The sequence below is a fragment of the Rhagoletis zephyria genome, unplaced genomic scaffold (genome assembly GCF_001687245.7).
Source record: "Rhagoletis zephyria isolate East Lansing unplaced genomic scaffold, Rhagoletis_zephyria_1.1 Rzeph_scaffold_07491, whole genome shotgun sequence".
In the NCBI taxonomy this organism is placed as follows: domain Eukaryota; kingdom Metazoa; phylum Arthropoda; class Insecta; order Diptera; family Tephritidae; genus Rhagoletis; species Rhagoletis zephyria.
This window is the reverse complement of record NW_016164574.1, coordinates 1,848-14,145: the sequence shown is the minus strand read 5'-3', so window position 1 is coordinate 14,145 and position 12,298 is coordinate 1,848. Positions and strand designations below refer to the sequence as shown.

Sequence of the window (12,298 nt, the reverse complement as noted above, 5' to 3'; positions counted from 1 at the left end):
CGATATCTGAAACAGTATTTTGTTTATTATTTCCATGCGCCTACTATTCTAGTTGCTATACCCGTATAAGTTGAAAAGTTTTTAAATAAGTAGTCCATAAAGAGTCCAGTTTTTTGTACCACAATTCAAAGAAGCTCAGTTTGACCCATTAAGAGCAATGTCAAAGCGAACTCCCAGAATAAAAGATATTACTCAAGCACACAAGCTTGACATTGACGTTAAAAATAAAAAATAAAACCCAACTACAACCAAGTGCCCGATGACTTCCAACCTGGGTTGTTTCTGTCAGCCTTTGCAAAATAAATTCTTAGGTCACACAGAGCACACCTTATAACAATAAATACCTATCTTAGAATGATATCTGACAATCGACACAGATATGTATACTACTTACGGTCACAAGGCAGTATTACCATAGCATATTCTGAAACTCACAGTTCATATTTATAAATAAATACTTCCCATTTCACTTTTTTATACCGCCAGAGGCAGGTGATTTACCTATTGGCGATACGATTTCTGAACACGTTCAACATGGCGACAATGGCACAGATTCTGACGAAATGCAATCCGATCAACCGGCTGGCAATGAAAAAGAAAAGTCCATCGATACTGATAAGGATGGCATACCGAATGAAGATGATACCGACATCGATGGTGATAATAAGCCAAATGAGCAAGATGAAGACATGGATGGCGATGGTCTTTTGAATGAAGAGGACGATGATATCGATGGTGATGTGATACCGAACGATCGAGATCCCGACATCGACGGCGATGGTGTGTTGAACGTTGACGATCGGGACATCGATGGTGACGGAGTACCAAATGTGGTCGATCATGATCTTGACGGTGATGGTGTGCCGAATGTAGTCGATAGGGATATTGATGGCGATGGCGTGAGCAATGCCAACGATAATGATCTAGATGGTGATGGCATACCCAATGACGAAGATGATGACATTGACGGTGATGGCATACCGAATGATCAGGATGAAGATATCGACGGTGACGGCATACCCAACGATCAAGACGATGATATCGATGGTGATGGTATAGCTAATAGCGAAGATAACGATATAGATGGTGATGGCATACCGAATGATCGAGACAATGACATCGACGGCGATGGCATACCAAATGATCAGGATGATGACATTGATGGCGATGGTATTCCCAACGAAAAGGATGACGATATTGACGGCGATGGTGTACCAAATGGTGAAGACAGAGATCTAGATGGAGATGGCGTACCAAACGCTGAGGATGACGACCTAGATGGTGATGGCGTTCCCAACAAGGACGACGATGACATTGACGGTGATGGTGTATCCAATGAAGATGACACCGATATTGACGGTGATGGCGTGCCAAATGAAAGTGATGAGGACATAGATGGTGACGGCATCAAAAATGAACAGGACGACGACATTGATGGCGACGGCGTGGCCAATGAGCAGGACAACGACATCGATGGCGATGGTGAGCCCAACGAGGCTGATAAGGATATAGACGGTGATGGTGTGCTCAACAAGGACGATGTAGATATCGACGGTGACGGTATTCCCAATGAGAGAGACCACGATGTTGATGGAGATGGTATGCCCAACGACGAGGAACCCAAGAGTTTGGATATTGATGGCGATGGCATTCCTAATGATGATGACAACGACATTGATGGTGACCATAAGTTGAACGAAGTCGACGACGACATGGATGGCGATGGCATACCGAATGTACATGACCGAGATGTTGACGGTGATGGCGTGCCCAATTTACATGATGAGGACAGCCTCGAAGCGGAGGAGGCGGCGAAACGGCAAAAACGAGAGGTTGGTGCTGAACCGACCTCAATTGAACCCGGCGAAGATGAAACCAGCCGTGAAAAAGCCGGCGATATTGATGGAGACGGTATACCAGACCATAAAGATAACGACAAGGATGGCGACGGCGTGCCAGATCATCAGGACGACGATATCGATGGCGATGGCATACCAAATGAACGGGACAAGGACAGAGATGGCGATGGAATTCCAAATGAGCACGACGACGATGATGGCGAAGATACCAAGCCGGAAGATGAGCTGCTGTGGGTAAGTTTGTTTAGAAAAATACATGCGAGAATTAACGTTCAGGGAGGTGGGAAAGAGTTTGCGTTTGATTTAATTTTCACTTTCTTTTTTTTCCTTGTAGGAAGGCGAAAAACCTGCACATCTGCGCAGTCGCGACCACATTACCGAGCTGCTGCAGCTGAACGACGAGCTCAACGCACGCGAAAAAGCTGTGGACAATGTGGCCGAGATTATTTTACGCGATATCAAGCGCATCTACGAAAGCGCCATTAAACCACTGGAAACCCTGTACAAGTACCGTGACTTGAGCAATCGCCACTTTGGTGATCCAGAAATTTTCTCTAAGCCATTGGTGCTGTTCATGGGCCCATGGTCGGGTGGCAAATCGACTATTATCAACTACCTGACCGGCAATGAATATACGCCCAACTCACTGAGATCAGGTGCGTCTCCACAATGGACTATTAAAGAATAAACATTTTTCATGCCAACCATTATACATTTGCAGGCGCAGAACCATCACCAGCGTACTTCAATATACTGACATGGGGCAATGAGACCGAGGTGTTGGACGGTACACAGCTAGCCGCTGACTATACCTTCTCTGGGCTGCAGAAATTCGGCCAAGGCTTGGAGGATCGTCTACGTGGACTGAAACTGCGGAACAAACTATTGGAAAAGGTGAGCATGGAAAGATTGGGCATTGGTGAGGGTAATCGCACTGTGCAGGAGGTGTGTAATCGCTATATACAGTATTGGCCAATACAATAGCACCAGCATTTCAAATTGATATTGTTTGCCACTCATGTTTATTTATTTATTTTTAGGAATTTTCAATTAAAATACTCTTTATTCTCTAACAAAACTCATATAAACCCAAGTTTAAAAGTTTTTAAAAGACTACAAAAAAAAACCCCCGAAAAATGTTCACCTAAATTTCAAACTTTTTTTGCAGAAGTTTTAGAATTTTTTCGAGTACGCAATTTTATAACACATTCAATTTTAATCCAATAATGTGCAAGTTTTAAGTAGCTAAAAATTAATGTTGATTTTTTAGAATTTTTTTTCGCCGAAGGTGTTGCGAGTTTTTTCCATATAAAAAAGAATTGTGTTTATTCGTTATATGGAAGCAATTGGGTAAAAAAAAAAATCTAAAAAATCAACGGTAATTTTTAGCGACTTGAAACTTGAACATTGNTATATGGAAGCAATTGGGTAAAAAAAAAAATCTAAAAAATCAACGGCAATTTTTAGCGACTTGAAACTTGCACATTATCGGACTAAAATTGAATGGTTTATAAAACTGCTCACTCGAAAAAATTCCAACACTTCTGAAAAAAAAAATTTAAATTTGGGTTTAAATTTGTTGCGTTTTTTGNTTAATAAGAATATTGACTTGGTAGTATCGGAATTATTTCTTGCACGTTTATTTGCCAAAAGTTGTTCAACGGCTCAGCGCCAGTGAGTAATTCGCAATCGTATGCTGCGAATGCCGATTTATACTAAAGCCAGCCTTTCGACATAAGCTACTTTTCCATACGAACACAGATTTGTTGCGTTTTTCGTAGTTTTTTAAAAATTTCTAAACTTGGCTTTATATTAGTTTTGTTAGAGAATAAACTGTATTTTAATTGAAAATTCCTAAAAATAAATAATTAAACAACAGTGGCAAATGGTAGCACTTTGAAATNTTTTTAAAAATTTCTAAACTTGGCTTTATATTAGTTTTTTTTTTTAGAGAATAAACTGTATTTTAAGTGAAAATTCTTAAAAATAAATAATTAAACAACAGTGGCAAATGGTAGCACTTTGAAAAGGGGGGGTGCTATAGATATGTCCAATACTGTATGCAGGTAAGGATGGCAGTGACGTCAATGTCAACGAAAACATGAACATAGATATTAATAATTTTTGCTGTGACGACCTCGAAATGGTCTTAAATACTACCAATTTATTGGCAGCAAAGAGACGCGAGGAGAGCGCAGTGATATTTAAATTAAAAATATTTGTTGAGAGACAAGAAGGCGAGCGCAAGACGTTTACATTGTAATATGTATGTAGTAGTGGCCGTTTATATTTGTTTATTAAATATAAATATTTTTAGAATTGTTTTTAAACTGAAAAACACAAGCTAAATTTAATGCAGCGACTACTTACATATATGTAAGCGCCCATAGATACAGAGAAGCGTTTGTATGTAACGTAAATTAAATTGCAAATCATGGACATACATATGTACATATGTATGTAAGTATATATGTATGCAGACAGATATCTGAATTTGTTGCGCGCAGTATGCAGATCCGCCATCGCTCAGCAACGCACTCGATTATTTAAATTTTGAAGATTATGAGTGGAGTGAAATGTAGGAGAATCACTCGGGAGATTTTGTATCACTCGACATATCTGAGCTTCATTCAGCTCAACAATTGAGCAAAGTCGATTTGCTCAACAAGAATACTGCCGCTGCATTTGCAGATGTGCATACATACATATGTATGTATCTGTGTATGTATATTTGATGTTCATAGCGATTGCAACCAGTTAGAGGGTCTATTTCGAGAAAGTAAACAAAAGAAATTAATTTACGCTGCACCTATTTTCGCTCGTGTCGCTAAAATGCAGATTCAAATATTTGGCATAAATACATATGTACGGATGTATGTATGTAAATGCAAAAGTGCATTAACTCGACGCGATTCGCCGTGTTGCGAGATACATAGATGATTTCGAAATTTTAGAACTTTTGGCTAAATGATTATTTTCAGATGATTTCAAGATATGTAAATACAAATTGTATATTGCAGGGATTTGGCAATAAAATGTAATTACGTCCTTTTCTTTAATTGAGTATGGCGTTTGCTTGTGAAATTTAAATCCAATTCAGATGTATTAATACGCATCTTCCCCTTATATGCCACTAGAAACCAACAGAAAACAAAAACCTTCGCCAATTGCCTCTATCGTTTGTGAAATTACGCCGGTAATTCTAACCAAGTGTTGACGGATCCTTTCGCACCTGATCCTTCCACTGAAGTCGTAGGCGCCCTCTTACTTTGGTCGTCCATCCACGACTGCCGGATCGAAGAATCGCGCGAACCATTTTGTGTATGTAGAATAATTCTCTCGAAAACCTCAAAAAAAACCCTTCTCATCTATAGTCGACATCCTACTAGTTTTTGCGGCATACAAATTAAAAAATTCGTTCGTCGAGAGAGGACCCAAAGTAGCATCTGCTGGCAGGATTTATGCTTCGCTTCATCTCCGGGCCATGTCGACAAATTCTTTCAAACAGTATGTATAACTGCTAAGAGGGGCGTGTTCCAATACGCGAAGACTCTTTCTGTTGCCTGGAGGTAAATACACCAACCTCTTTTGAAGTGTGTCGTTATGGTTATCCAAGGTCTTTTTTAATATTTGACGAACTCTAAAATCCGATTTTCCTGGCTTTTGCACAGAATCCTTGATAGGACCTTAATAAGAAGGCATATCTTTCAGTAATTGTCGAAAATAGCAGCATATATCTTTTTAAGAATATTCGATTTTTCAGATATGTAGTAATCTGGCCTAAGCAACCCTCCGCCGCCGACTTACGCGCCATCAGTATCTATTCACAAAAGTTGAGAACGTCAGTTTCCACATTTGCATCTTCGTCTCTGCTAGAAGCAGCCCCGCCCTTGAAACTATTTTATTGCTTCCTTATTCTCTTACATAACTTCAGGGTCACATTCCTGCCTACCAGCATCTCAAGCTCTTCGCACTAACTAGCGTCTTTCTGTCCTCTTTTATTATTCATTAAAATACGTCTCTCTTCATTATCGCGCGGGGGGGATCATTGTCAGCATCAGATAAGCAGTTTAATCGAGTGGTAGTAACCAATAACCTCTTCGTCATTGGTGCACATAGATAACGATGTAGGTGCGATGAAGAGTTGATCATTTAACCAGGACTGAAAGTCGAGAGTGAAAGCTCTCGGCGATTGCACAGGGGCGCTGGGGGCGCTCATAAAGTAAGACCGAAGCGTACATATCTTCAATCTATCGTAACGTGAACAAGTTTACTAAGCGTTCTATAATCGGAGGACACACACGTGGCTTTGGGTATGTTCTGATTTCTGATACTGCTGACTGTCATGTTCGCTGTGACACGCGAAGTCTATCAGTTGCTCTCCGTTGTCGAAGGTGTCGACATTAAGGCTGAATTTTCACAGCGTGCCCCTTCAAAAAACAATCGATAATATACATCAATCGAATACTTTACAATCTTTGAGCGGTCTATCGTTGTGTTCTTTTTTGCGATAAACTTTGAACTATTCTTTTATCATTTTAGGTCAACATCGTTGAAATTCCTGGTATTTTGGAAGTACGCAAACAGGTTTCTCGCCTCTTCCCCTTCAATGACGCCTGCCAGTGGTTTATCGATCGCGCTGACATTATTTTCCTCGTCTACGACCCGGCCAAACTTGACGTTGGCCCCGAGACTGAGGCTATACTGGATCAACTGAAGGGACGTGAATATCAAACGCGCATCGTTTTGAACAAAGCCGACACCGTGAAGCCCGAAGAGCTTTTGCGCGTACAGAGCGCCCTCATTTGGAACATCTCTCCGCTGATGTCCTCTGCCCAGCCGCCGCTTGTGTACACGACATCGTTGTGGTCGCATCCCTATCAGGAGGGTGCACCGGCACGTTTGCTATTGGCGCAAGAGCGGGCATTCCTGCGTGACTTGCGCACCGCTGTCGACAAGAGGATCGAACATAAAATAGCTAGTGCGCGTCGTTTCGCTGTAAGTAGCAGTTTTATTTGCTTTCTATAAGATCTCCTTGACTACGTGAAGCTCGCCAATCATACTCTAAATTACTACTAATCACTTTTTGTTTTAGGTGCGCGTTCGCAATCATGCCAAAATGGTGGATTGCTACCTCAATACCTACTACAACCACAAGACCCTCTTCGGCAATAAGAAACGCATCGCTGATGAAATTATCAACCACCCCCAGAATTACCACATCTATGAGGGTTTATCGACGCTGACGAACATTTCGCGCTACGATCTGCCAGATCCCGAAGTCTATCGTGACTTCTTCCGCCTGAACCCGCTGTACGAGTTCAAGAAGCTATCTGACACCTGCACCTACTTCCGCGGTTGTCCCATCCAAAAGCTGGATGTGGCGATCGCCTACGAGCTGCCTGAATTGGCTGGCAAATATAAGAAGATGGCCGAAACGGCGCTGACCAACATCGAGGAAAAAGGCGCTGCTGCGACCGCGCAAGGCGGAAAGGGTCACGGCAAGAGCACCAAAAGTTGAGGTGTCAACGCTTAAAGCTGCATGAAATTTGTCCAAAAACAAAGCTCTTTAAAATGATAGGAAAATCTAGAAGCACTGGACAAAGGCAGAACAAACGACACAGCTTTGTGCTTAAAAAAAATGACACAGGTTTTTGGAACGATACATTAAATAGCGTCCACATTGAAAAAAATTAACCAACTAAAAATTTCCGAAATTTTACAAAATTGACGACGACTAAGAGAGAGAGACATTAGATATAACATAAAAGTGAGAGAGAGTGAGCGATCTAACAGCGAAACAATCAAATTTGCTGAAACTAGACAACTTAACGAGCCAAAACTAAACAAAAATAAAAAAAACTGTTAATCGAAATTCCTTAATTGAAATCTACCAAGCACAGAAATCAGCTTGCACTAGAATTTTTTAAGGAAAAGAGAGAGAGAGATACCAAACTACCTTCTAATTTTGTAACGAGTGGGAGGGACAGAGACAAAAGCGACAATAAAATAAAGTTTCAATATCCTTGGCCTATAAGCTTTGGATTAAAATTTTCATTTAAGTATAGAGGGAGATGACTACACCAATACCAGTAACAAAATTAAACCGCTATTACTAACAGCACATTATTCTAACCACCAACCCATTTCGATCAAAGAGAAATTCGAAAAATTTTAACGAAACATTTGACTTCCGCAAGCAAATCAAAAAAAAAATAAATTAAAACCTTTGCACAACCATTGAAGGCATTTATTTTTTTTTTAAATTACGTGTTAAACTGTTCTGTAATAATTGTGCGCAATCCCGATTTCGTAAGTGTCCAAACAGTATGTTGCATCCTGTGTACTAAATATGTTTTCCCGTTTTCTTCTGCACCAAATATGAGAGCTTTACTATAAGTTTGTGTGTTAGCAAAAATAAAATAAAATAATAATAAAAACATATTTTATTAAAATAAAAAACATTAAATGTAATTTTAACTACTATCACTGCACTGCACAAAATGCATTGTGAATTTTGACCCTGTCATAGTTAATAAGTTTTCTTTTTTATTTGAGTGAGAAAAAAAATTTAGAAACTTGTAAAAAAAAAATGTTTATAAAAATTGTAAAACCAACAGTGAAGACATTACAAGATTTTTATAACAAAAAATGTATCATTAAATCAATTCGTAAGCACTACGTCGATAAATTGATTTAAAAAGGGTTTAGCGAATTCATGGAAGATGACAAATCTGTGAGCTTACATTTTAAATAATGTAATGTTGGACATAATGATACACTCAGAACTGTAACAACAAATAAAAACAACTTAGAAAACACCAAAGCCCATGTTTTATTTTTTTACCGGGTCCGCTAAAATCAGTAAGATTTTCCAATGTCGTCGTCGAGGGTCTACAAAGAATTTGAATTTTTCGAGTTTAATCATTCAAAATTCGGAGTGCAAATCATTATCACGAGCGCTGACCAATATAAAAAAAAAATATAATTAATTAAAAATAGAGATATGCACAGCGACATTCAGTAATTTGGTGACCTCCACTAACCACAACACCTCTCTCAGTCTCGCAATCCCTAGAAAGTTTAGCAGAGCTTCTGAACCTAGGCGTATTTGTTCTAATCCTTTGGCCACATTGGGCCCAGACTTTCAATAGGTGCAGTGGTGTCTCCTTAGCCGAGTCGCAAAGGCGAAAGAGGTATTTTACTAGATTTCTAGCTGGTAAAGATGTCCTCTTGGTCAGCAGTGTCCCGTGAGGATGCCCGTAAAAATCCTCCGGTTCACCTTAGGCACGTTAATAAGAAGTCTGTTTATTTTTGGTTTATATCCCCTATTAGTCTTTTGGCTTAGCAAAGTTCCGTGGTGCTTACCAATTTTGTTCTCCCGTTCTTACTACTCCTCTTTTCCTTGATCTGTCCGCTACGTCATTTACTTCCCTTACACTGTGGTCTGGGTAACAGCTGGCTTACTTCGAATGCTTATTGGACACACCAAATCAGCAGACATACGTTTTGGCGAACATCAGTTCCGTACGGTGGTTACTTCTGCAGCGGTCCGTCGAAATTTCCTGACAAAAGCTGCTGTACTAAAGTGATACCGGGAATCTCACCCATCAGGCATATCCAGCGGAAGAAGAGGGAAGGAAGTATGATGTCCTGAAACTTCAACTCTGGCGTGAAAAAGTTTTTGGTCATCCGTGTGTCCAATCCCACGAAACATCACGTCAGTTCACACTGCGCATTCTTTGGTGAATAAGGTAAAATGTCGTATGGTCAGAAACACCTAGGCTCTACTTTAACCAGCGAAGTGCAAGCGGCCATCGGGGAGACAAAAGCCTCCAAAGCAGAGACCAAAAATAACTGTTATCTCGAATTGACAAATTGAAAACGTTGCACGAATTCTGAAGTTTAACGAAAACGTTATTTCGCACACAGTTATTAGATGAAAAATATTTTTTATTTCGCGATAAGAGTTATTTTCCAACGTTATTTTTTACTTTGCTTGATAACAGTTATTGCCCAACGTTTATTATTTACGTTGCTTGATAACAGTTATTGCCTAACGTGTTTTTTTTACGTTGCAGTTATTATCCAACGTTTATTTTTATGTTGTATGATAAACGTTGTAAGATAAGAATATTGATGAAAACAGAGATGGAGAAAAAGGTAAAAATGATGAAAATAGAAGAGTGAAATAACAGACAACATAAAAATAAACGTTGGGTAATAATTTTTTCCCGACAACGTGAAAATAAACGTTGGAAAATAACTCTTATTGGCGACGAAAAACATATTTCACCTACATAACAGTTATCAGGCAACGTAAAGTCGAATTAAAAAATATTTCTCATCTAATAACTGTTATTTAACAACGTTTTTCCGATGAAACTTATAACTGTTATGTCCCTGCTCCAAAGTCATTGGTCGTACGGCCGTGCATTTCGATTCTAAACCACATAAGTCCAGCTGGTGTAGGCAACCTCACACGAAACCAACCACCTCTTTGATTCCACTCTTAAGTCCACTCAACTATAACCATTTTCCTTTTAGCTTGACGACAACAGAACAGAATAGAACAGAAACCAATATCACAGGGCTGCGAAATTTTACTTTTTTCTTCCCCCTCAAATAATTATGTTATTTTTTTTTAAATATCTAGGTACTTTAAATTAACCCAAATCGACCCCGTTTCGCCATATGGCAACGCAAAATAAATCATCTATGGTGTAAAACAAAAACCGCTCACTTGCTAGGTTAGGTAAGGCTAATCTGGCCGGCGTTAAGCTGCACATAGACCGGTAGGAGCTCATTTACGCGTCAAAGTAGACATCACAAAGTCAAGTTTCAGTTCTACTTTTGAAATGTTCTCTAACTTCTCGAATTAATAGGCTTTGAAGCATTTTAATCGTGTTTTTGATAGTGCAGGACATCGGCAGAAAACATGTGTCACGGTTTCCTGCACCTGATTATACTATTGATATCCTTATTTGTGCATGAGCGGCCACCAATATATTTCCCGTAAGCAATGCGGTAATAACTCTGCAAACTTTCGTTTGCACATTGCTTCGAGTCCCGGAAACTTCTCCATTGCGGCATTCCTCCACACCAATGCATTAGGGCAGAATGAAGGGCGTTACTGACCTTCTTTACCTTTTCGTCAACATTGCGCTTTCACAGCAGTATACAATCCAAGACTACTCCCAAATACTTTATTTGATCTGTAATTGACAGCTTGATGCTACCTAGCCTCGGGGGGTCTGCACACTGGGACCTTATATCTTCTTGTGAAAAAACCACTAACCCATTCAAATTGACAAAAATCGTCGTTGTGCTTCTTTTCCTATCAAAAATTTACTCCTGTATGCCTTTTGAACGTAGAATACGCATATATTATTAATAAATGCATTAAAACTTATAAATAATGATTTTAATATTTCCCATGTTAACCAAAAACTGTCTCCTCACGATACATTCTGAATACGGCCCCGTGTTGCCATATAGCAGGCGTTCCCAAACTTTTTTCACCGCGCCACCCTTGTTGTGCTAAAAAAATTTCGAGGCACCCGCACTCTTCAAAAAAAAAAATACAAGAAAACACAATGCACACTTTTTGCCCCTTTAGCTTTAATGTAAGGACTGGAATTGTTTTGATGATTTCATTATTTCCTTTAAGTTTATTGGGACCTTTGACAATTTTACCCTGAAATCATTCTACGCTGAAAGCTTGCTAGTGTATTTGTTTTTAACCGACTTCCAAAATGTAGAAGGTTATCAATTCGTCGGAATACTAAAAAAAATGTATATATGTTACCGCATAACTATGGACCAGGTTAACCGATTAACCGGCTTGACAAAGCAAGCGAAATGCCCTTGTGTATGAAAAGTTTAAAGAATTTGCCCGCACTAGTATGCTCTAGCCACTAACGGCACCCCAGGCATACGCTGGCGGCACCCCAGGGTGCCGCGTCACCCACTTTGGGAAAGCCTGCCATATGGCAACGACCGATATCGGACGAACTATACTACTCCCAAACATTTAGTCATATTTTTTCCTTTACTTTAAAGCTATTTTTACCCTGTTATATACAGAAGAAAGCAAAAAAATTAAACAAAATAAACAAATGGTTACAAACCGGTTTTTGCGTATACGCACGTATACAAACAGATCTGCAACTTCTAATCAGATTTTTTTGAAAAATTCCAGGTATGCAGTTTTAATAAAGTGCATGTTTGAAGTTGCTAGAAAATCACGTAGATTTTTGGCGATTAATCATAATTAGATGCAAACTTTAACTTTTACCTCAGTCCCGAAAGCAGTTATTGATTCAATAATAAGTCCTTGATATGTTAAAAATCCCCGATAGTTCCATTAAAAACGGGTTGACAGACTTAGAACTACTTTCGATAAAATTTTGTAATGATGGGCTTGATGACAGGAAAGC

The 12,298-nt window shown here is 39.4% G+C and overlaps 1 protein-coding gene across 1 annotated transcript in view; it reads left to right on the top strand.

Moving 5' to 3' along the window:
* Positions 1–8,787, top strand: part of LOC108374238 (sarcalumenin) — a 24,007-nt gene extending 15,220 nt beyond the window's left edge. Inside the window, exons 3-7 of the mRNA XM_017630218.1 lie at positions 487–2,093; positions 2,194–2,515; positions 2,581–2,753; positions 6,402–6,857; positions 6,955–8,787. Of these exons, the coding sequence (XP_017485707.1) occupies positions 487–2,093; positions 2,194–2,515; positions 2,581–2,753; positions 6,402–6,857; positions 6,955–7,380 (2,984 nt within the window). The 3' untranslated portion in view covers positions 7,381–8,787. The remainder of the gene's footprint in view (positions 1–486; positions 2,094–2,193; positions 2,516–2,580; positions 2,754–6,401; positions 6,858–6,954) is intronic.
* The last annotated feature ends 3,511 nt before the right edge of the window (positions 8,788–12,298 follow it).